Below are 26929 nucleotides of genomic sequence, written 5' to 3'. Positions count from 1 at the left end.
CTTAGTACAGCATCCTTTTACAGTTATAACAGCTTTTAAACGTGAAGCATAGCTTGACACAAGTGTCTTGCAGCGATCTACGGGTATCTTCGCCCATTCTTCATGGGCAAAGGCCTCCAGTTCAGTCACATTCTTAGGCTTGCGCACTGCAACTGCTTTCTTTAAGTCCCACCAGAGGTTCTCAATCGGATTTAAGTCTGGTGACTGCGATGGCCACTCCAAAATGTTCCAGCCTTTCCTCTGCAACCATGCTCTAGTGGACTTGGAGGTATGCTTGGGATCATTGTCCTGTTGAAAGGTCCAACGTCTCCCAAGCCTCAGGTGTGTGACGGACTGCATCACGTTTCCATCCAATATCTCCTGGTACTGAAGAGAATTCATGGTACCTTGCACACGCTGAAGCTTCCCTGTACCTGCAGAAGCAAAACAGCCCCAAAGCATGATTGACCCTCCACCATGCTTCACAGTAGGCAAGGTGTTCTTTTCATCATAGGCCTTGTTCTTCCTCCTCCAAACATAGCGTTGATCCATGGGCCCAAACAGTTCTAATTTTGTTTCATCAGTCCACAGAACACTATCCCACAACTTTTGTGGTTTGTCCACATGGCTTTTGGCATACTGCAGTCGACTCTTCTTATTCTTTGGAGACAGCAAGGGGGTACGCCTGGGAGTTCTGGCACGGAGGCCTTCATTACGCAGTGTGCGTCTTATTGTCTGGGCTGAAACTTCTGTACCCACATCTGACAAATCTTTTCTCAGTTCCTCAGCAGTCACACGGGGACTTCTCTCCACTCTACGCTTCAGGTAGCGCACAGCAGTCGAAGTCAGCATCTTCTTTCTGCCACGACCAGGTAGCGTTTCAACAGTGCCCTTTGCCTTGAATTTGCGAATGATGCTTCCTAAGGTGTCTCTTGGTATGTTTAACATCTTTGCAATCTTCTTATAGCCATTGCCCTTCCTGTGAAGAGAAATCACCTCTTCTCTTGTCTTCCTGGACCATTCTCTTGCCTTCACCATGTTTGTAACCACACCAGTAAATGTCTAGAAGGAGCTGAGTATCACAGTCATTTTAAAGCTGCCTAATTGGTGCTTATTATGCTTGATTGCTGCTCGGTGACATCCACAGGTGTTTTCAATACCTGATGGAAAGCACCTGTATGAACCTCTGTTCTTCAGAGTGGTAGTCTTTAAGGGGTTGAATAATTGTGGCAATGAAGAAACCACATAAGAACCATTTACTACTGTATTACATAAACAATTGATGTCATTTTAGTTGCATTTGGGTAGTTACAACGTCCTTGTAGGATTTGATTCTGAATACAATTCCAAATGTACACTATAGTCCCTAAACCCCTTTACAGCATTGGGGGTTGAATAATTTTGGACACAACTGTATATCTGGAGAGCGGTGATGTCACTCCTGTATAATATATCTTATATCTGGAGAGCGGTGATGTCACTCCTGTATAATATATCTTATATCTGGAGAGCGGTGATGTCACTCCTGTATAATATATCTTATATCTGGAGAGCGGTGATGTCACTCCTGTATAATATATCTTATATCTGGAGAGCGGTGATGTCACTCCTGTATAATATATCTGGAGAGGGGTGATGTCACTCCTGTATAATATATCTTATATCTGGAGAGCGATGATTAGAGATGAGCGAATCGAAGTATCCGAAGTGGAATTCGAGTCGAATATCGGAAAAATTTTGATTCGTGCCGAATCCGAAAAATAGCCTAATTCGGACGCGCGAATCGAAATTTTTCAGAAAATGGCGGCTGACATGTGCGGCGACGGAGCGGGGACGTCTGGGAAGGCGCGCAGACAAGGCGCGCTGACCCATAATGCATTCCTCAACTACATGTGATCGCATCAGCCAATCAGCAGCCAGCCAGCCAGCACTGTGTAATGGTCGAGCTATAAATAGCGGCCATTTTGGAATTCTTCATTTGCCTGCAGTTATTGAACAGAGGCAGACCGCTCTGTACTAGGGACAGGGACAGAGTTAGGGCCACAGAAACGATACTTGGGGACAGAGAAATGTTACTTAGGGACAGAGAACCATTACTCAGGGACACAGACTTGTTAATGAGGGCCACAGAATCGTTATTTAGGGACAAAGAAACGCTAGTTAGGGCCACAGAATTCATAATCAGGGACAGACAGAATTGTTACTCAGTGCCAGAGAATTGTTACTTAGGGCCACAGAAACGTTATTAGGGCCACAGAATTTTTACTCAGGGACAGACAGAATTGTTACTGAGTGCCAGAGAATTGTTACTCAGGGCCCCAGAAACTTTACTTAGGGCCACAGAATTTTTACTCAGGGACAGACAGAATTGTTACTGAGTGCCAGAGAATTGTTACTCAGGGACAGACAGAATTGTTACTGAGTGCCAGAGAATTGTTACTTAGGGCCACAGAAACTTTACTTAGGGCCACAGAATTGTTACTCGCACAGACACAGAATTGTTACTCGCACAGACACAGAATTGTTACTGAAGGCCACAGAACTGTTACTTAGGGCCACAGAATTGTTACTCGCACAGACACAGAATTGTTACTCGCACAGACACAGAACTGTTACTGAGGGCCACAGAACTGTTACTTAGGGCCACAGAATTGTTACTCGCACAGACACAGAATTGTTACTCAGGGCCACAGAACTGTTACTTAGGGACAAAGAAACGCTAGTTAGGGCCACAGAATTCATACTCAGGGACAGACAGAATTGTTACGGAGTGCCAGAGAATTGTTACTCTGGGCCACAGAAACTTTACTTAGGGCCACAGAATTTTTACTCAGGGACAGACAGAATTGTTACTGAGTGCCAGAGAATTGTTACTCAGGGACAGACAGAATTGTTACGGAGTGCCAGAGAATTGTTACTCAGGGCCACAGAAACTTTACTTAGGGCCACAGAATTTTTACTCAGGGACAGACAGAATTGTTACTGAGTGCCAGAGAATTGTTACTCAGGGACAGACAGAATTGTTACGGAGTGCCAGAGAATTGTTACTTAGGGCCACAGAAACTTTACTTAGGGCCACAGAATTGTTACTCGCACAGACACAGAATTGTTACTCGCACAGACACAGAACTGTTACTGAGGGCCACAGAAACTTTACTTAGGGCCACAGAATTGTTACTCGCACAGACACAGAATTGTTACTCGCACAGACACAGAACTGTTACTGAGGGCCACAGAACTGTTACTTAGGGCCACAGAATTGTTACTCGCACAGACACAGAATTGTTACTCAGGGCCACAGAACTGTTACTTAGGGACAAAGAAACGCTAGTTAGGGCCACGGAATTCATACTCAGGGACAGACAGAATTGTTACGGAGTGCCAGAGAATTGTTACTCAGGGCCACAGAAACTTTACTTAGGGCCACAGAATTTTTACTCAGGGACAGACAGAATTGTTACTGAGTGCCAGAGAATTGTTACTCAGGGACAGACAGAATTGTTACGGAGTGCCAGAGAATTGTTACTCAGGGACAGACAGAATTGTTACTGAGTGCCAGAGAATTGTTACTCAGGGCCCCAGAAACTTTACTTAGGGCCACAGAATTTTTACTCAGGGACAGACAGAATTGTTACTGAGTGCCAGAGAATTGTTACTCAGGGACAGACAGAATTGTTACTGAGTGCCAGAGAATTGTTACTTAGGGCCACAGAAACTTTACTTAGGGCCACAGAATTGTTACTCGCACAGACACAGAATTGTTACTCGCACAGACACAGAATTGTTACTGAAGGCCACAGAACTGTTACTTAGGGCCACAGAATTGTTACTCGCACAGACACAGAATTGTTACTCGCACAGACACAGAACTGTTACTGAGGGCCACAGAACTGTTACTTAGGGCCACAGAATTGTTACTCGCACAGACACAGAATTGTTACTCAGGGCCACAGAACTGTTACTTAGGGACAAAGAAACGCTAGTTAGGGCCACAGAATTCATACTCAGGGACAGACAGAATTGTTACGGAGTGCCAGAGAATTGTTACTCAGGGCCACAGAATTTTTACTCAGGGACAGACAGAATTGTTACTGAGTGCCAGAGAATTGTTACTCAGGGACAGACAGAATTGTTACTGAGTGCCAGAGAATTGTTACTTAGGGCCACAGAAACTTTAATTAGGGCCACAGAATTTTTACTCAGGGACAGACAGAATTGTTACTGAGTGCCAGAGAATTGTTACTCAGGGACAGACAGAATTGTTACGGAGTGCCAGAGAATTGTTACTCAGGGCCACAGAAACTTTACTTAGGGCCACAGAATTTTTACTCAGGGACAGACAGAATTGTTACTGAGTGCCAGAGAATTGTTACTCAGGGACAGACAGAATTGTTACTGAGTGCCAGATAATTGTTACTTAGGGCCACAGAAACGTTATTAGGGCCACAGAATTGTTACTCAGGGACAGACAGAATTGTTACTGAGTGCCAGAGAATTGTTACTTAGGGCCACAGAAACTTTAGTTAGGGCCACAGAATTGTTACTCAGGGACAGACACAGAATTGTTACTGAGGGCCACAGAACTGTTACTTAGGGCCACAGAATTGTTACTCGCACAGACACAGAATTGTTACTGAGGACCACAGAACTGTTACTTAGGGCCACAGAATTGTTACTCGCACAGACACAGAATTGTTACACAGGGACACAGAACTGTTACTGAGGGCCACAGAACCGTTACTTAGGGCCACAGAATTGTTACTCGCACAGACACAGAATTGTTACTCGCACAGACACAGAATTGTTACTGAGGGCCACAGAACTGTTACTTGGGGCCACAGAAACGTTAATCAGGGACACAGAATTGTTACTGAGGGCCACAGAACTGTTACTTAGGGCCACAGAATTGTTACTCGCACAGACACAGAATTGTTACACAGGGACACAGAACTGTTACTGAGGGCCACAGAACCGTTACTTAGGGCCACAGAATTGTTACTCGCACAGACAGAATTGTTACTCGCACAGACACAGAATTGTTACTTGCACAGACACAGAATTGTTACTCAGGGCCACAGAACTGTTACTGAGGGCCACAGAACTGTTACTTAGGGCCACAGAATTGTTACTCGCACAGACACAGAATTGTTACTCGCACAGACACAGAATTGTTACTCAGGGAAACAGAACTGTTACTGAGGGCCACAGAACTGTTACTTAGGGCCACAGAATTGTTTCTCGCACAGACACAGAATTGTTACTCGCACAGACACAGAATTGTTACTGAGGGCCACAGAACTGTTACTTGGGGCCACAGAAATGTTAATCAGGGACACAGAATTGTTACTGAGGGCCACAGAACTGTTACTTAGGGCCACAGAATTGTTACTTGCACAGACACAGAATTGTTACTCAGGGACACAGAATTGTTACTCAGGGACACATAATCGTTTAATTAAAGAGTATGTCAGACAACATGCAGAGGAGTGGCAGAGGAGGCAATGTTTTAGGAGCGAGCAGACGTGGCAGCAGAGGAAGGGGTCGAGGCAGCACTATTCGCAGCCAGAGGCCAGTGCTCCCGGTGTCATCCAGCGGTCGTGTCTCCACCGACAACCCTGCCGTCGTCGATTGGTTGGCTCGGTCGTCTTCCTCTTCCCAGGTCACCTCTGACACCTACAGCCAACGGTCGGTGGGTACGTCAGACACAACCGTTAGTTGGCATGGCCCGGGACCAAGCCCACTGAAATCACGTGTCCTCTACCTGCCCCTGTCCTTTGGTGTTCCCTCACCAAGCGAAGTATCGCATGCTGTGGGCTCAGCCCCACTGTACAGTGAGGAAGAGCTAACAGAGGGCGGTCAGGAACGGGGGGAGACATCCGCCTTTTCAGCAGCCAGGCGAAGAAGTAGTGGCGAGGAGAGTGGCTCGGTAGCCGGTCTAGAGACAGGTCTGTCTCCTGACCCAGACGCAGCCGAGGGGGCTAGTAGTGAGGCGGAGACCCTACTTGATGATGAGGAGGTTGATCGCACTTGGCAGCCTCGTCGTCATCAGGCAATTTCTTCCGCATTATCAGGAGAAGAGGGTGGCAGCTTGGCAGCGAGCAAAACAGTCGGTGGGTTGCCCAGGAGACAGCAGCAGGGTCGCAGCAGTGTCAGTGGAGCCAAACGGCCACGGAGTAGAGCACCAGCTCCACTGCAGCCTACCACCACGGCCAGTAGTGGTGCCGGTGTGCACGGAGGAAGCAGCAGTCAGCCAGTGAGGAGTATCGGGGGCAAAGTTTCCTACTCGGCGGTGTGGCAATTTTTCGTCAAGCCGCCCGAGGAAGTAAACGTAGCCGTATGTCGACTATGTGGCCAGAAAGTCAAGCGTGGCCAGGGGGCCCATGTTGGGACTACAGCGTTGCGGCAGCATATGCAGCGTTGCCATTTGGTGGCCTGGGAAAACCGTGATAAAGATACGGCGGTTCTGCCCGCCCCAGCCCCCGCTCCATCACCCGCTCCGTTACTTGCTCCGTCACCCGACGTCAATCGCCCTCCATCAGCCAGTCAAGGCTCCAACACCTCTGCTGAGGGGAGTTGTCGCTCGTTGGCATCTTCCGCTCGTTCAGATGCTCCTTCTCCTGCTACTCCTCTTCACGGATTCCGTCAGCAGTCTTTCTTGGAATCCGTTTCCAAGAGACAACAGTTTGCGAGCACGCACCCGACGGTGCAAAAGCTGAACGTCCTCCTGTCCAAGTTGCTGGTGCTGCAGTCCCTCCCTTTCCAAGTGGTGGACTCAGCACCTTTCAGAGAAATGATGGCTTGTGCCGCGCCGCGGTGGAGAGTGCCAAGCCGTCATTTCTTCGCCAAAAAGGCAGTGCCAGCCCTGCATTCACATGTAGAAGACATGGTGGGCCAGTCTTTGAGCATGTCGGTCTCTGCCAAAGTGCACGGCAGCGCCGACGTGTGGAGCTGTAACTATGGTCAGGGACAGTACATGTCATTTACGGCCCACTGGGTGAACGTGGTGCCGTCACAGCCGCACCAGCAACTTGGACAGGTCACGCCGCTTTTGCCTCCACGTGTGCACGTCCTTGGTCCGGCAAAGATGTCCGCCTCTACCACCTCTTCTTCCGCCGTGTCCTCAGCCGCCACCCCCGTGCCAAGTCCCATTACCCGACCGGCATATCACATGTGCAGGGCGCAACGGTGTCACGCTGTTCTGCACCTGGTATGCCTTGGCGAACGTAGTCACACAGGGGAGGAACTTCTGAGTGTAATGAACAGAGAAATCGACAGATGGCTGTCTCCGCGCAAACTGAAAATCGGAACCATGTTGACCGACAACGGAAAGAACATGGTGTCTGCTCTGCGTCAAGGAAGGTTGTGCCATGCGCCATGCATGGCTCACGTGTTCAATCTGGTTGTCAAGCGGTTCTTAAAATCCACCATCCCACTGCAAGACATCCTTAAAATGTCACGTAAACTTTGCATGCATTTCAGCCATTCCTACACCGCAAAGCACACCCTCCTTGAGCTGCAGCGGCAGAACGGAATTCCACAGCATCGCCTGATCTGCGACGTTGCAACAAGGTGGAATTCAACCCTACACATGTTAGACCGCCTTTACGAACAGCGAAAGGCCATCACCGATTTCCTGATGTTACAAGCGGATAAAGGTACTCCCCTGTGTAACTTCGATGTCAGCCATTGGCAGCTCATGCGTGACACCTGCCGCTTGCTCAGGCCCTTTGAGGAGGCCACGCTATTCGTGAGTCGGCAGGACTATGGGATGAACGACGTCATTCCTCTGTTGCACGTCCTTGAACAAATGCTGTTAACAATGGCTGGTCAGGCTGCGGTAGACGTGGCGCACAGATCTCAACGCCACATGACCCCTGTGGGGGCAGGACAGGAAGAAGAGGAGGAGGTAGAGGAGGACATTTGTGCTCAGGAATTATTGAGTGAAATGGGTGGTTTTTCCACTCAGCGGACAGAAGTGGAGGAGCAGGAGCATCTGGTAGAGGAGGAGGAGGAGGAGACAGAGGACCCAGACGCACCGTGGCAGTATGCTGTGGAGATGGAGGCAGGGAGTCCCTCGCATTCCTTGGCACAAATGGCCCATAGCATGCTCGCTTGCTTGCGTAGCGACAGCCGAATAATAACCATCAGACAGAGGGATGACTTTTGGCTGTCCACCTTGTTGGACCCTCGCTACCGTTCCAAAATGGTGGCCTTTTTCACACCTGCTGAGAGGGAGGCCAAAATAACGTACTATAAAAACCACCTATGTAGTCAGTTGGTCTCTGCCTTTGTGCGCCAACGTCCATCCTCAGACACTGTGGGCCCTGTGCGCTCGCGTTCCGCTGCCATGGCAGCAGGGGAGGGGTGGGGTGGTAGGAGCAGTGGCAGCTCCACCAGCAGCGGCTGCCTCAGTCTGCAGTCGATGATGAGTAGCTTTCTTCACCAGCGCAGTGAGGAAACTACTAACCAGCCGCAGCAGCAGCAGCAGCATCAGGTGGACCTGGAGCAGGACCTCAAACAACAGGCTTGGGCCTACTTGGACAGCACCCTGCCAACCGAGGTAGACAATCCCCTTGACTACTGGGCAACGAAACTTGACCTTTGGCCCCAACTAGCTGAATTTGCCCTTGAAAGGCTGTCATGCCCGGCCAGTAGCGTGGCATCGGAGCGCGTGTTTAGTGCGGCAGGAGGTATTGTAACTCCGCGGAGGACACGACTGTCCACCCAAAGTGTGGAGAGACTCACGTTTGTGAAAATGAATCAGGCGTGGATTAGTCTGGATTTCAAACCACCAGTTCCTGACACAACTGACTAAATCCGCCATGAATCATGCCTCAAACATGTGCCACTTTGAGGTCTCCTCACACACTGCTGGTGTGTAGAATTTTTTGACATAGGGTGCTGGCAGATTACGGGCCTCCCATAGCTGCTGCCAGGCCCCTAATCTGCCATGGGCCCCTATATACCGCCTCCTCATGCTGCTGCCAGGTCCACAGTGTCTCATGCCATGTGCCACTTTCAGGTCTCCTCACACTGCTGGTGTGTTGAATTTTTTGACATAGGGTGCTGGCAGATTACGGGCCTCCTATAGCTGCTGCCAGGCCCCTAATCTGCCATAGGCCCCTATATACCGCCTCCTCATGCTGCTGCCAGGTCCAGAGTCTCTCATGGGTCCCTGTACGGCCTCCCATTGCTGCTGTCTCCATCGCCACACTCTGCCATGTGCCACTTTCAGGTCTCCTCACACTGCTGGTGTGTAGAATTTTTTGACATAGGGTGCTGGCAGATTACGGGCCTCCTATAGCTGCTGCCAGGCCCCTAATCTGCCATAGGCCCCTATATACCGCCTCCTCATGCTGCTGCCAGGTCCAGAGTCTCTCATGGGTCCCTGTACGGCCTCCCATTGCTGCTGTCTCCATCGCCACACTCTGCCATGTGCCACTTTCAGGTCTCCTCACACTGCTGGTGTGTTGAATTTTTTGACATAGGGTGCTGGCAGATTACGGGCCTCCCATAGCTGCTGCCAGGCCCCTAATCTGCCATGGGCCCCTATATACCGCCTCCTCATGCTGCTGCCAGGTCCACAGTGTCTCATGCCATGTGCCACTTTCAGGTCTCCTCACACTGCTGGTGTGTTGAATTTTTTGACATAGGGTGCTGGCAGATTATGGGCCTCCTATAGCTGCTGCCAGGCCCCTAATCTGCCATAGGCCCCTATATACCGCCTCCTCATGCTGCTGCCAGGTCCAGAGTCTCTCATGGGTCCCTGTACGGCCTCCCATTGCTGCTGTCTCCATCGCCACACTCTGCCATGTGCCACTTTCAGGTCTCCTCACACACTGCTGGTGTGTTGAATTTTTTGACATAGGGTGCTGGCAGATTACGGGCCTCCCATAGCTGCTGCCAGGCCCCTAATCTGCCATGGGCCCCTATATACCGCCTCCTCATGCTGCTGCCAGGTCCACAGTGTCTCATGCCATGTGCCACTTTCAGGTCTCCTCACACTGCTGGTGAGTTGAATTTTTTGACATAGGGTGCTGGCAGATTATGGGCCTCCTATAGCTGCTGCCAGGCCCCTAATCTGCCATAGGCCCCTATATACCGCCTCCTCATGCTGCTGCCAGGTCCAGAGTCTCTCATGGGTCCCTGTACGGCCTCCCATTGCTGCTGTCTCCATCGCCACACTCTGAAATGTGCCACTTTCAGGTCTCCTCACACTGCTGGTGTGTAGAATTTTTTGACATAGGGTGCTGGCAGATTACGGGCCTCCTATAGCTGCTGCCAGGCCCCTAATCTGCCATAGGCCCCTATATACCGCCTCCTCATGCTGCTGCCAGGTCCAGAGTCTCTCATGGGTCCCTGTACGGCCTCCCATTGCTGCTGTCTCCATCGCCACACTCTGCCATGTGCCACTTTCAGGTCTCCTCACACACTGCTGGTGTGTTGAATTTTTTGACATAGGGTGCTGGCAGATTACGGGCCTCCCATAGCTGCTGCCAGGCCCCTAATCTGCCATAGGCCCCTATATACCGCCTCCTCATGCTGCTGCCAGGTCCAGAGTCTCTCATGGGTCCCTGTACGGCCTCCCATTGCTGCTGTCTCCATCGCCACACTCTGCCATGTGCCACTTTCAGGTCTCCTCACACTGCTGGTGTGTAGAATTTTTTGACATAGGGTGCTGGCAGATTACGGGCCTCCCATTGCTGCTTTTAGGCCCCTAATCTGCCATGGGCCCCTATACCGCCTCCTCATGCTGCTGCCAAGTCCAGAGTGTGTCATGGGTCCCTGTACGGCCTCCCATTGCTGCTGTCTCCATAGCCACACTCTGCCATGTGCCACTTTCAGGTCTCCTCACACTGCTGGTGTGTTGAATTTTTTGACATAGGGTGCTGGCAGATTACGGGCCTCCCATTGCTGCTGCCAGGCACGTAATCTGCCATGGGCCCCCGTACCGACTCCTCATGCTGTGACGTTGCAACAAGGTGGAATTCAACCCTACACATGTTAGACCGCCTTTACGAACAGCGAAAGGCCATCACCGATTTCCTGATGTTAAAAGCGGATAAAGGTACTCCCTGTGTAGCTTAGATGTCAGCCATTGGCAGCTCATGCGTGACACCTGCGCTTGCTCAGGCCCTTTGAGGAGGCCACGCTATTCGTGAGTCGCCAGGACTATGGGATGAACGACGTCATTCCTCTGTTGCACGTCCTGGAACAAATGCTGTTAACAATGGCTGGTCAGGGTGCGGTAGACGTGGCGCACAGATCTCAACGCCACATGACCCCTGTGGGGGCAGGACAGGAAGAAGAGGAGGAGGTAGAGGAGGACATTGGTGCTCAGGAATTATTGAGTGAAATGGGTGGTTTTTCCACTCAGCGGACAGGAGTGGAGGAGCAGGAGCATCTGGTAGAGGAGGAGGAGGAGGAGACAGAGGACCCAGACGCACCGTGGCAGTATGCTGTGGAGATGGAGGCAGGGAGTCCCTCGCATTCCTTGGCACAAATGGCCCATAGCATGCTCGCTTGCTTGCGTAGCGACAGCCGAATAATAACCATCAGACAGAGGGATGACTTTTGGCTGTCCACCTTTTTGGACCCTCGCTACCGTTCAAAAATGGTGGCCTTTTTCACACCTGCTGAGAGGGAGGCCAAAATAACGTACTATAAAAACCACCTATGTAGTCAGCTGGTCTCTGCCTGTCTGCGCCAACGTCCATCCTCAGACACTGTGGGCCCTGTGCGCTCGCGTTCCGCTGCCATGGCAGCAGGGGAGGGGTGGGGTGGTAGGAGCAGTGGCAGCTCCACCAGCAGCGGCTGCCTCAGTCTGCAGTCGATGATGAGTAGCTTTCTTCACCAGCGCAGTGAGGAAACTACTAACCAGCCGCAGCAGCAGCAGCAGCAGCAGCAGCAGCATCAGGTGGACCTGGAGCAGGACCTCAAACAACAGGCTTAGGCCTACTTGGACAGCACCCTGCCAACCGAGGTAGACAATCCCCTTGACTACTGGGCAACGAAACTTGACCTTTGGCCCCAACTAGCTGAATTTGCCCTTGAAAGGCTGTCATGCCCGGCCAGTAGCGTGGCATCGGAGCGCGTGTTTAGTGCGGCAGGAGGTATTGCAACTCCGCGGAGGACACGACTGTCCACCCAAAGTGTGGAGAGACTGACGTTTGTGAAAATGAATCAGGCGTGGATTAGTCTGGATTTCAAACCACCAGTTCCTGACACAACTGACTAAATCCGCCATGAATCATGCCCCAAACATGTGCCACTTTCAGGTCTCCTCACACTGCTGGTGTGTTCCATTTTTTGTCATAGGGTGCTGGCAGATTACGGGCCTCCCATAGCTGCTGCCAGGCCCCTAATCTGCCATGGGCCCCTATACCGCCTCCTCATGCTGCTGCCAAGTCCAGAGTCTATCATGGGTCCCTGTACGGCCTCCCATTGCTGCTGTCTCCATCGCCACACTCTGCCATGTGCCACTTTCAGGTCTCCTCACACTGCTGGTGTATTCCATTTTTTGTCATAGGGTGCTGGCAGATTACGGGCCTCCCATAGCTGCTGCCAGGCCCCTAATCTGCCATGGGCCCCTATACCGCCTCCTCATGCTGCTGCCAGGTCCAGAGTCTGTCATGGGTCCCTGTACGGCCTCCCATTGCTGCTGTCTCCATCGCCACACTCTGCCATGTGCCACTTTCAGGTCTCCTCACACTGCTGGTGGGTTCCATTTTTTGTCATAGGGTGCTGGCAGATTACGGGCCTCCCATAGCTGCTGCCAGGCCCCTAATCTGCCATGGGCCCCCGTACCGACTCCTCATGCTGCTGCCAGGCCCGTAATCTGTCATGGGCCCCTGTTGTCGCTTGTTGGCATATTCCGCTCGTTCAGATGCTCCTTCTCCTGCTACTCCTCTTCACGGATTCCGTCAGCAGTCTTTCTTGGAATCCGTTTCCAAGAGACAACAGTTTGCGAGCACGCACCAGACGGTGCAGAAACTGAACGTCCTCCTGTCCAAGTTGCTGCTGCCAGGCTCGTAATCTGTCATGCGCCCCTGTACCGCCTCCTCATGCTGCTGCCAGGTCCAGAGTGTGTCATGGGCCCCCGTACCGACTCCAAATGCTGCTGCCAGGCCCGTAATCTGTCATGGGCCCCTGTACCGCCTCCCCATGCTGCTGCCAGGTCCAGATTGTGTCATGGGTCCCTGTACGGCCTCCCATTGCTGCTGCCAGGCCTGTAATCTGCCATGGGCCCCCGTACCGACTCCTCATGCTGCTGCCAGGCCCGTAATCTGCCATGGGCCCCTGTACCGCCTCCTCATGCTGCTGCCAGGTCCAGAGTGTGTCATGGGTCCCTGTACGGCCTCCCATTGCTGCTGTCTCTATCGCCACACTCTGCCATGTGCCACTTTCAGGTCTCCTCACACTGCTGGTGGTTTCCATTTTTGTCATAGGGTGCTGTATGGCCTCCCATTGCTGCTGCCTCCACCGCCACACTGTGGCTCCACACTCTGGTTTTGGCCCCGTGACTGGCCAAATGAGTGAAGTGTGCGGTGATTCTAAGATCGACGGCACTCATCTGCATGTCATACTGCCTGACAGTATTATTTCTCTTCCCCAGCAGACTCCAAGGGCATTTAAATTAAAGGTACAGTGTTCAGCACTAATATTAAGTCTCTCTGAAGCCTAGAAACACCCTTTTTTAAGTTAAATTCACAGCGAATATATTCGACTCGAATCGAAATTTTTCCACGAATTCGCCGAATCAGTCGAATCGAATTTTTGAATACTTCGCTCATCTCTAGCGATGATGTCACTCCTGTATAATATATCTTATATCTGGAGGGCGGTGATGTCACTCCTGTATAATATATCTGGAGAGCGGTGATGTCACTCCTGTATAATATATCTTATATCTGGAGAGTGATGATGTCACTCCTGTATAATATATCTTATATCTGGAGAGCGATGATGTCACTCCTGTATAATATATCTTATATCTGGAGAGCGGTGATGTCACTCCTGTATAATATATCTGGAGAGCGATGATGTCACTCCTGTATAATATATCTTATATCTGGAGAGCGGTGATGTCACTCCTGTATAATATATCTGGAGAGCGGTGATGTCACTCCTGTATAATATATCTTATATCTGGAGAACGATGATGTGACGGTGACGTGCTCCATGATGGAATTTATCAGTTATGTAAATATTTTATATCACCTTCTACTTCTTTAAAATCTGAATTTTCTTCCGTTTCAGCATGTTTCCGGAGCAGGCCAGACATTTGATTGATACCCTGAGAACTCTCCCGGTAATAGTCTGTGTATATAAATCTATGGACAATACTGGGGGGGTTATCATGTGAAGTGCGGCTTGTTGGTGGCTCCGCCCCAGGTGACACCGATAGGCCACACTCTCGTGACGATTAATTTGCCGCATTGTATTTCTCTGCTGGATCCGCTCTCAGTGTCTTCCTATCTCTTTAGGGGATAAACTATGAAGAGGATTGGAAAGTCATCACCATATTTATTGGCGCCAATGATCTGTGCGACTACTGTAAAAACAAGGTGCGTGGCGTTGTCATGAGTTACAATGTTACAATGACAATTCTCGATGACAGGTCCACTTTAATGTCACTCCTGGATGATTTATACTTGGATACATTCTGTCTGGGGATACATTGTACAATAATGTTACATCCTGTAGATTTCAAACTGACCAACTCAATTTTAGATCAGATGTATTGCAACTGCTACCAACTGAAAGATAGATTCTGATTGGTTGCTGAGAATAAAGCCAGTCATAGATGGATCGAATCTTGGCTGGTTCACCGACCAAGCTTCAGTCCATCTATGGGCGGGCTGGTTGTACTAAGGTCGATCCATCAATTGACTTCAGTACAACCAGCCTCAGCCTGTCGGATTTTTTGCATGTGAATGCACAACATGTCCAACCATGAAGCAGATGAGCTACAGCAGCAGAAGACCACACCGTGTGCTACTCCTGTCAGCTAAGAAGCAGATGAAGCAGATGGCCGACAACAGCAGAAGACCACACCGGATGTCACTCCTGTCAGCTAAGAAGCAGATTAAACAGGTGGCCTACAACAGCAGAAGACCACACCGGACTCCACTCCTGTCAGCTAAGAAGCAGATGAAGCTAATGGGCTACAGCAGTAGAAGACCACACCGGGTGCCACTCCTGTCAGCTAAGAAGCAGATGAAACAGATGGCCTACAACAGCAAAAGACCACACCGGATGCCACTCCTGTCAGCTATGAAGTAGATGGGCTACAGCAGCAGAAGGACACACCGAGTGCCACTCCTGTCAGCTAAGAAGCAGATGAAGCAGATGGGCTACAGCAGCAAAAGACCATACCGAGTGCCACTCCTGTCAGCTAAGAAGCAGATGAAGCAGATGGGCTACAGCAGCAGAAGACCACATCAGGTGCCACTCCTGTCAGCTAAGAAGAAGATGAAGCAGATGGGCTACAGCAGCAGAAAACCACCCCGGGTGCCACTCTTGTCAGCTAAGAAGCAGATGAAGCAGATGGGCTACAGCTGCAGAAGACCACACTGGGTGCCACTCCTGTCAGCTAAGAAGTAGATGGGCTACAGCAACAGAAGACCACTCCGGGTGCCACTCCTGTCAGCTAAGAACAGGAAACGGAGGTTACAATTTGCACAGGCTCACCAAAACTGGACAATAGAAGATTGGAAAACCTTTGCCTGATCTGATGAGTCTGGATTTCAGCTGCAACATTCAGATGGTAGGGTCAGAATTTGTCGTAAACAACATGAAAGCATGGATCCATCCTGCCTTGTATCAACGGTTCAGGCTGGTGGTGTCATGGTGTGGGGGAGATTTTCCTTGACACTAACAAGGAGTCTCTAATAAAGTGGCTGGTGAGTGTATATTTAATGTTTGGGGGTTCTAAATAATCCTCTAGCAAAACAATTATGATTTTGAAAGAGTAGTTGATGCTTGTAATAAACTTCCAGCAGAGGCAGTGAGCCAGTCAACAATAAATAGCTTCAAACATGCTTGGGACAAGCATAGATCTATACTCAGACAAAACATTTAAACCCCCCCCCCCCAAAAAAAAATAAATAAATAAAAAACACACAAAAAAAAAAAAACACGAAGACTGGATGGACCACTTGGTCTTTTTCTGCCATCACTTTTTTATGCTTCTATGATTTTTACATGTAAGAGAAATGCCAGATCGTCCCGGTATACAATGTGTTAAATGTCATCTACTATTTACTCACTATATAAATGATTGTACACTGACCAATCATCACAGAGAAGATCACCACGCCATGTATTCTTGTCTTACAGACGCTCTTCTCAGTAAACACTTTTATCAGCAGTGTGGCCGAGTCTCTGGATATGATGCAGCAGGAGGTATATCAGATTATTATTATCACCTTTATACAGGATTTATATCGCGCCAGCAGTTTGCGCAGCAATTTACAACAACAAGGATCTGGGGGGTCAATGGTGGAGAAGGATCTGGGGGTTCTGGTAGATCACAAGCTTAATAATGACATGCAATGCCAAGCTGTGGGTTCTAAAGTGGGCAAAATCCTCTCTAGTATTAGGAGAAGTATAGACTCCAGAGAGGGATATCATCCCCGCCCCCTCCCGGTAAAAATCATTAGTAAGACCTCATCTGGAATATGCAGTTCAGTTTTGGGCACCAATTCACAAAAAGAACATTGGGGAACTGGAGGAAGTACAGAGAAGGGCAACCAAACTGATAAGAGGCATGGAGGAGCTCAGCTATGAGGAAAGATTAGAGGAACTGAATTTATTCTCTACTGAGAAGAGGAGATTAAGGAGGGATATGATCTCCATGTATAATACATAAGGGGGGATATGATCTCCATGTATAATACATAAGGGGGGGATATGATCTCCATGTATAATACATAAGGGGGCATATGATCTCCATTCATAATAAATAAGGGGGGATATGATCTCCATGTATAATACATAAGGGGGGATATGATCTCCATGTATAATACATAAAGGGGGATATGATCTCCATGTATAATACATAAGGGGGGATATGATCTCCATGTATAATACATAAGGGGGGATATGATCTCCATGTATAATACATAAGGGGGGATATGATCTCCATGTATAATACATAAGGGGGGATATGATCTCCATGTATAATACATAAGGGGGGGATATGATCACCATGTATAATACATAAGGGGGGATATGATCTCCATGTATAATACATAAGGGGGGGATATGATCACCATGTATAATACATAAGGGGGGGATATGATCTCCATGTATAATACATAAGGGGGGATATGATCTCCATGTATAATACATAAGGGGGGATATGATCTCCATGTATAATACATAAGGGGGGATATGATCACCATGTATAATACATAAGGGGGATATGATCTCCATGTATAATACATAAGGGGGGAATATGATCTCCTTGTATAATACATAAGGGGGGATATAATCTCCATTTATAATACATAAAGGGGGATGTGATCTCCATGTATAATACATAAGGGGGAAATGATCTCCATGTATGATACAAAGGGGGATATGATCTCCGTGTATAATACATAAGGGGAGGATATTATCTCCATGTATAATACATAAGGGGGATGTGATCTCCATTTATAATACATAAGGGGGGTATGATCTCCATGTATAATACATAAGGGGGATGTGATCTCCATTTATAATACATAAGGGGGGGATATGATCTCCATGTATAATACATGAGGGGGGATATGATCTCCATTTATAATACATAAGGGGGATGTGATCTCCATTTATAATACATAAGGGGGGGATATGATCTCCATGTATAATACATAAGGGGGATATGATCTCCATGTATAATACATAAGGGGGGGATATGATCGCCATGTATAATACATAAGGGGGGATATGATCTCCATTTATAATACATAAGGGGGGATATGATCGCCATGTATAATACATAAGGGGGGATATGATCTCCATTTATAATACATAAGGGGGGTGTGATCTCTATGTATAATACATAAGGGGGGATATGATCTCCATGTATAATACATAAGGGGGGATGTTATCTCCATTTATAATACATAAGGGGGGATATGATCTCCATGTATAATACATAAGGGGGGATATGATCTCCATGTATAATACATAAGGGGGGATATGATCTCCATGTATAATACATAAGGGGGATATGATCTCCATGTGTAATACAAAAAGGGGGGATATGATCTCCATGTATAATACATAAGGGGGATATGATCTCCATGTATAATACATAAGGGGGATATGATCTCCATGTATAATACAAAAAGGGGGGATATGATCTCCATGTATAATACATAAGGGGGATATGATCACCATGTATAATACAAAAAGGGGGGATATGATCTCCATGTATAAATACATAAGGGGGATATGATCTCCATGTATAATACATAGGGGGGGGGGGATATGATCTCCATGTATAATACATAAGGGGGGATATGATCTCCATGTATATTACATAAGGGGGGATATGATCATCATGTATAATACATAAGGGGGGATATGATCTCCATGTATAATACATAAGGGGGAATATGATCTCCATGTATAATACATAAGGGGGATATGATCTCCTTGTATAATACATAAGGGGGGATATAATCTCCATTTATAATACATAAGGGGGATGTGATCTCTATGTATAATACATAAGGGGGATATGATCTCCATGTATGATACAAGGGGGGATATGATCTCCGTGTATAATACATAAGGGGGGGATATGATCTCCATGTATAATACATAAGGGGGATGTGATCTCCATTTATAATACATAAGGGGGGTATGATCTCCATGTATAATACATAAGGGGGATGTGATCTCCATTTATAATACATAAGGGGGGGGATATGATCTCCATGTATAATACATAAGGGGGATGTGATCTCCATTTATAATACATAAGGTGGGATATGATCGCCATGAATAATACATAAGGGGGGATATGATCTCCATTTATAATACATAAGGGGGGTGTGATCTCTATGTATAATACATAAGGGGGGATATGATCTCCATGTATAATACATAAGGGGGGATATGATCTCCATGTATAATACATAAGGGGGGATATGATCTCCATGTATAATACAAAGGGGGGATATGATCTCCATGTATAATACATAAGGGGGATATGATCTCCATGTATAAATACATAAGGGGGGGATATGATCACCATGTATAATACATAAGGGGGAATATGATCACCATGTATAATACAAAGGGGGGATATGATCTCCATGTATAATACAAAGGGGGGATATGATCTCCATGTATAATACATAAGGGGGGATATGATCTCCATGTATAAATACATAAGGGGGGATATGATCTCCATGTATAATACATAAGGGGGGATATGATCACCATGTATAATACATAAGGGGGGATATGATCTCCATGTATAATACATAAGGGGGGATATGATCTCCATGTATAATACATAAGGGGGATATGATCACCATGTATAATACATAAGGGGGGATATGATCTCCATGTATAAATACATAAGGGGGGATATAATCTCCATTTATAATACATAAGGGGGGATGTGATCTCTATGTATAATACATAGGAGGGGATATGATCTCCATGTATAATACATAAGGGGGATATGATCTCCATGTATAATACATAAGGGGGGATATGATCTACATTTATAATACATAAGGGGGATATGATCTCCATGTATAATACATAAGGGGGATGTGATCTCCATTTATAATACATAAGGGGGGGATATGATCTCCATGTATAATACATAAGGGGGGATATGATCTCCATTTATAATACATAAGGGGGTGTGATCTCTATGTATAATACATAAGGGGGGGATATGATCTCCATGTATAATACATAAGGGGGGATATGATCTCCATGTATAATACATAAGGGGGGATATGATCACCATGTATAATACATAAGGGGGGGTATGATCCTAATGTATAATACATAAGGGGCGATATGATCTCCATGTATAATACATAAGGGGGGATATGATCTCCATGTATAATACATAAGGGGGGATATGATCTCCATGTATAATACATAAGGGGGATACGATCACCATGTATAATACATAAGGGGGGATATGATCTCCATGTATAATACATTAGGGGGGATATGATCTCCATGTATAATACATAAGGGGGGATATGATCACCATGTATTACACATAAGGGGGGATATGATCTCCATGTATAATACATAAGGGGGGATATGATCTCCATGTATAATACATAAGGGGGGGGGTATGATCTCCATGTATAATACATAAGGGGGGTATGATCTCCATGTATAATACATAAGGGGGGATATGATCTCCATGTATAATACATAAGGGGGGATATGATCTCCATGTATAATACATAAGGGGGGATAAGATCTCCATGTATAATACATAAGGGGGGATATGATCTCCATGTATAATACATAAGGGGGGATATGATCACCATGTATAATACAGAAGGGGGGATATGATCTCCATGTATAATACATGAGGGGGGATATGATCTCCATGTATATAACATAAGGGGGGATATGATCTCCATGTATAATACATAAGGGGGGATATGATCTCCATGTATAATACATAAGGGGGGATATGATCTCCATGTATAATACATAAGGGGGGATATGATCTCCATGTATAATACATAAGGGGGGATATGATCTCCATGTATAATACATAAGGGGGGATATGATCTCCATGTATAATACATAAGGGGGGGATATGATCACCATGTATAATACATAAGGGGGGATATGATCTCCATGTATAATACATAAGAGGGATATGATCTCCATGTATAATACATAAGGGGGGGATATGATCACCATGTATAATACATAAGGGGGGATATGATCTCCATGTATAATACATAAGGGGGATATGATCTCCATGTATAATACATAAGGGCGGGATATGATCTCCATGTATAATACATAAGGAGGGATATGATCTCCATGTATAATACATAAGGGGGGGATATGATCTCCATGTATAATACATAAGGGGGGGATATGATCACCATGTATAATACATAAGGGGGGATATGATCTCCATGTATAATACATAAGGGGGGATATGATCTCCATGTATAATACATAAGGGGGATATGATATCCATATATAAATATATGAGGGGAGGAGACCGGATATGGTGAATGCAGGGTCCGGGGAGAGCGGATATAGTGAATGCAGGGTCCAGGGAGAGCGGATATAGTGAATGCAGGGTCCGGGAGACCGGATATATTGAATGCAGGGTCCAGGCAGAGCAGATATAGTGAATGCAGGGTCCGGGAAGACCAGATATAGTGAATGCAAGGTCCGGGGAGATCGGATATAGTGAATGCGGGGTCCGGGGAGACCGGATATAGTGAATGCAGGGTCCGGGAGACCGGAGAGCGGATATAGTGAATGCAGGGTCCGGGGAGAGCGGATATAGTGAATGCAGGGTCCGGGGAGAGCGGATATAGTGAATGCAGGGTCTGGGAGACCGGATATAGTGAATACAGGGTCCGGGAGAGCGGATATAGTGAATGCAGGGTCCGGGGAGAGCGGATATAGTGAATGCAGGGTCCTGTGAGAGCAGATATAGTGAATGCAGGGTCCGTGGAGACCGGATATAGTGAATGCAGGGTCTGGAAAGACCGAATATAATGAATGCAAGGTCCAGAGAGAGCGGATATAGTGAATGCAGGGTCTGGGGAGAGCAGATATAGTGAATGCAGGGTGTGGGGAGAGTATATAGTGAATGCAGGGTCCGGGGAGACCAGATATAGTGAATGCAGGGTCCTGGGAGACTGGATATAGTGAATGCAGGGTCCAGGGAGAGCAGATATAGTGAATGCAGGGTCTGGGGAGAGCGGATATAGTGAATGCAGCGTCCGGGGAGAGCGGATATAGTGAATGCAGGGTCCGGGAGAGCGGATATAGTGAATGCGGGGTCCGGGGAGAGCGGATATAGTGAATGCAGGGTCCGGGGAGAGCAGATATAGTGAATGCGGGGTCCAGGGAGACCAGATATAGTGAATGCAGGGTCCAGGGAGAGCGGATATAGTGAATGCAGCGTCCAGGGAGAGCGGATATAGTGAATGCAGGGTCCGGGGAGAGCGGATATAGTGAATGCAAGGTCCAGGGAGAGCGGATATAGTGAATGCAGGGTCCGGGGAGAGCAGATATAGTGAATGCAGGGTCCGAGGTGACCGGATATTGTGAATGCAGGGTCCGGGGAGACCAGATATAGTGAATGCAAGGTCCGGGGAGAGCAGATATAGTGAATGCGGGGTCCGGGGAGAGCAGATATAGTGAATGCGGGGTCCGGGGAGACCAGATATAGTGAATGCGGGGTCCGGGGAGACCAGATATAGTGAATGCAGGGCCCGGGGAGACCGGATATAGTGAATGCAGGGTCCGGGGAGACTAGATATAGTGAATGCGGGGTCTGGGGAGAGCGGATATAGTGAATGCAGGGTCCGGCGAGACCAGATAAAGTGAATGCGGAGTCCGGGGATAGCGGATATAGTGAATGCAGGGTCCGGGGGGAGACCAGATATAGTGAATGCGGGGTCCAGGGAGACTAGATATAGTGAATGCAGGGTCCAGGGAGAGCGGATATAGTGAATGCAGCGTCCAGGGAGAGCGGATATAGTGAATGCAGGGTCCGGGGAGAGCGGATATAGTGAATGCAAGGTCCGGGGAGACCAGATATAGTGAATGCGGGGTCCGGGGAGACCAGATATAGTGAATGCGGGGTCCAGGGAGACCAGATATAGTGAATGCGGGGTCCAAGGAGACCAGATATAGTGAATGCAGGGTCCGGGGAGAGCAGATATAGTGAATGCAGTGTCCGGGGAGACCAGATATAGTGAATGCGGGGTCCAGGGAGACCAGATATAGTGAATGCAGGGTCCGGGGAGAGCAGATATAGTGAATGCAGGGTCCGGGGAGACCAGATATAGTGAATGCGGGGTCTGGGGAGAGCGGATATAGTGAATGCAGGGTCCGGGGAGACCAGATATAGTGAATGCGGAGTCCGGGGAGAGCGGATATAGTGAATGCAGGGTCCGGGGAGACCAGATATAGTGAATGCGGGGTCCGGGGAGTGCGGATATAGTGAATGCAGGGTACGGGGAGACCAGATATAGTGAATGCGGGGTCCGGGGAGAGCGGATATAGTGAATGCGGGGTACGGAGAGACCAGATATAGTGAATGCAGGGTACGGGGAGACCAGATATAGTAAATGCGGGTCCGGGGAGACCAGATATAGTGAATGTGGGGTCCGGGGAGACCAGATATAGTGAATGCGGGGTCCGGGGAGACCAGATATAGTGAATGCGGGGTCCGGGGAGACCAGATATAGTGAATGCGGGGTCCGGGGAGACCAGATATAGTGAATGCAGGGTCCGGGGAGACCGGATATAGTGAATGCAGGGTCTGGGGAGACCAGATATAGTGAATGCAGAGTCCGGGGTTTAGTAACACTTTTAATCTAACCTCCGCCCTTCACTTCAGTCTTGTACAGTTGTAGCAGCTCCTCTCCTGGACTGAAATGGCTTACTCTGATTTCACTGCACACTGTGAGCTTCTCATAATGTGCATTCGAAGCTGCAGCAAAATAGAGCTCCACCTCATTTCCTTGCTGGGTGATCTCCCGCATCATCTAGCACTTTCCTCACCATCCTGGCCCACCCCTGTCATTCATTGGATTTCAGTTCTTTCAATCATGGAGGCTCAACATCCCATGTGAGCGTTAACAAGAGTGGTCTGCATGCAAAGGCAGCCTGCCTAGGAACGCCCACTACTCCAGACTGACATCCACCCAACAAGTAATTTGAATACCTTCTCACTGCTTGCATCAGGACTAAGAACTTTTGGGAGGAATGCTTAAGCAGGGTGTTGTGATATTTTTAGGAAACTATGTAAAGCACCCTAACAGCCCCTCGCACCAGCCAGGATGTGCCTGCATTGTATAGAGAAGCACAGGGACCCAGTGATGACATTACTGAGTCTAAAATAAGGTAAGCAATGAAAATAGGAAGGTTTTATTTAAAAATGTCATTAGCATGTTGATAAGGGAAGGGAGGGTGGTGGATGGAGGAACCAGAGAAGGCAGAATAAACTTTAAACTTTAAGTGGGCCCCCTCCCTGTCTCAAATATCAGAGCCAGTTCCTCTAGAGATACAAATTAGTAAATGCTTTCACAGCAGTCATGTACAGGTCCCAAGACCCTATATTCTAACTTTGTCCAAAGTGATCTGCTGAGAGCTATTGCTCCTATCATAGGTGACTGTGGGACCAGCCAGCTCCGGGCCCCATGGCAGTTGCATGGTGTGCTATACTTATAGATATGACTTTGCTTGTCTATCATATTCAGTCTTTCCCATCCCCAGTGGTCCAGAGAATGGGGTCTGTTCTACATCATGATATTCTTCTTTCTTCAGCTGCCGCGATCCATTGTCAATGTGGTTCAGCTGCTACAAATCCACAAACTGCGTCAGATCAATGATAACAGTCTGGGATGTATCCTGCAGAGGTGAGATGCCACCATTTATTTATTTCAGGTACTTATATAGTGCAGTCAATTTAAGCAGCGCTTTTACATATATATTGTACATTCACATCAGTCCCTAACCCTCAAGGGGCGTACAATCTAAGGTCCCTAACCCTCAAGGGGCGTACAATCTAAGGTCCCTAACCCTCAAGGGGCGTACGATCTAAGGTCCCTAACCCTCAAGGGGTGTACAATCTAAGGTCCCTAACTTACATTCATACATACACATATTAGGGCAATTTAGACAGGAGCCAATTCACCTATCAGCATGTCTTTGGCGTGTGGGAGGAAACTGGAGTACCTAGGGGAAACCCACAGAGGGACAGGGAGAACATGCAAACTCCAGGCAGGTGGTGCCATGGTTGGGATTTGAACCAGCGACCCGAGTACTGCCAGGCGGAAGTGCTAAACATTTAGCCACTGTGCTGCCACCATTGTCAGTTTGTCAACCAGTATTCCTCTACAGGTCATGACCATCTGTCTAGTGTCTCCGTCTGTCCTGACCATTGAAGTGTATGTCAAGACAAACTTATTATTTAAAGCAGAACTCCAGGAACATAATATTTTTAATCCCTGCAGTGGGGCATGGGTTACCTGTTCATTTTGTTCTAGGGGAGAGGATAGCAGAGATATTTTCACCTGACCCACCGATCCTCCCCAGAAAAGACCGGTCCCTTTGACTCCTGCTCCCTTGTGGTCCAGCAGTCTTGTAAATTTGTAAATGGGCTGAACGCTCAATGCACAGACCATAGAAAAGAACAGTCCACCAATGGAATGTGGGGGAATGCAGTTTTCTGGATGATCAGCAGGTCAGGTGAGTGTGAGCTTTGTGCTCACCCCTAGAAGAAATGAGCAGTTAATCCATACAGTGGGGGCACAGCCCCACTGCATGGTGAAATAAAAGTTTTGCATGAAGTTCTGCTTTAAGTTTAGATGAACTAATGAGGGGTTAGAACCACTGCCAAATTTTATTTTGGTCTGTTTCCCCGGATGGAGAGCTTCAGCCCACCATCAGTCTTGGTGACTATTGTTATTGGTTCTGAAAGTGATGGGAAATTGGAAATTGGAAGAGTTGTCATGAGAGCAAGAGGGGAGGAGAAACCTCTAATGGGAACGTTCTGGTGACTTATAAAGACTTTGGCTTGGATTGGGTTAGGTTGGGCCTAGAAGTAAGTTGTCATTGCCAAGCCAATTAGCTCTGGCTGGAAAATTCCCAACTCCATAAGCTACACACACACAAATGCTGGTTGTGCTTATGACATGATTGATGTCACCATATTAGGTCAGTGACATTGGCCATGTAACCACATTGGATCAATGACATTGGCCATATGGCCATATTGGATCAATGATATTGGCCATATGGCCATATTAGGTGAATGACATTGATCTAATATGGCCGTGTTAGGTCAACGTCATTGGACCAAGAGGGCCTTGTGTCCACATTAGGTAAATAATATCACAAGCTTCCCCCCACCATTGTGTATGTGCAGTCATAGGGCAGAGAAGGTCCCAGCCACAGCTGATTGGCTCAGCAATGACACCTTACGTTTGGGTGTGGACCAAGCCCAAGTTCATCATTATTATTGACAACTAAGCCGGGAATTCCTTTCACTTTGGGGAGATTCTTCATACTTCCTGTTTTGTCTCTGAGATAGGAAAATAATGGAAATCTCCACAGAAGGATATAGTTCGCAAAAAAATAACATGATGGCATCTTTAGCTTTTGCCCACCCTATCCAAAACACCAAAAAGTTTGGGCTTTACATACCCTTTAAATTTCCAGTTATGTGTTCAGTATTTATAGCATACTGTATGCACAGTGGGGAAAATAATTATTTGATCCCCTGCAGATTTTGTAAGTTTGCCAACTCACAAAGAAAGGAAGGGTCTATCATTTTTATCATAGGTGTATTTTAAATTATAGAGACAGAATATCAACCAAAATCCAGAAAACACACGTTACATGTTATAAATGTTATAAATTGAGTTGCAGTTCAGTGAGTAAAATAAGTATTTGATCCCCTACCAACCAACAATAATTCTGGCTCCCACAGACTGGCTATGTGCTCCTGTGGTACACAGATTATTCCTATCAATTTAAGAAGGTGCTCCTAATGACAACTCATTATGTGTATAAAATATACCAGTCCACAGAATCTCTGTCTTCCATTCAAAACTCACCCCCATGAACAAGACCAAAGAGCTGTTAAAGGACATCAGGGACCAGATTGTAGACCTGCACAAGGCTGGAATGGTCTACGAGACCATCAGCAAGAAGCTTGGTGAGAAGGAGACAAATGTACTGATTATTAGCA

General features: G+C 47.6%; 1 protein-coding gene across 1 annotated transcript in view; it reads left to right on the top strand.

Moving 5' to 3' along the window:
- LOC149431157 (phospholipase B1, membrane-associated-like) overlaps window positions 1–26929 on the top strand; it is a 63087-nt gene that overhangs the window by 16434 nt on the left and 19724 nt on the right. Inside the window, exons 8-11 of the mRNA XM_089665857.1 lie at window positions 14239–14290; window positions 14466–14546; window positions 16321–16386; window positions 24502–24593. Coding sequence (XP_089521983.1) covers window positions 14239–14290; window positions 14466–14546; window positions 16321–16386; window positions 24502–24593 — 291 coding nt within the window. The remainder of the gene's footprint in view (window positions 1–14238; window positions 14291–14465; window positions 14547–16320; window positions 16387–24501; window positions 24594–26929) is intronic.

This window comes from Staurois parvus, unplaced genomic scaffold, assembly GCF_062004578.1.
Source record: "Staurois parvus isolate SC_StPar_1 unplaced genomic scaffold, SC_StPar_1.0 ptg002372l, whole genome shotgun sequence".
NCBI classification, from domain to species: Eukaryota; Metazoa; Chordata; class Amphibia; order Anura; family Ranidae; genus Staurois; species Staurois parvus.
Note: the sequence above shows the minus strand (reverse complement) of the source record. Positions and strands in the feature narration are given on the sequence as shown.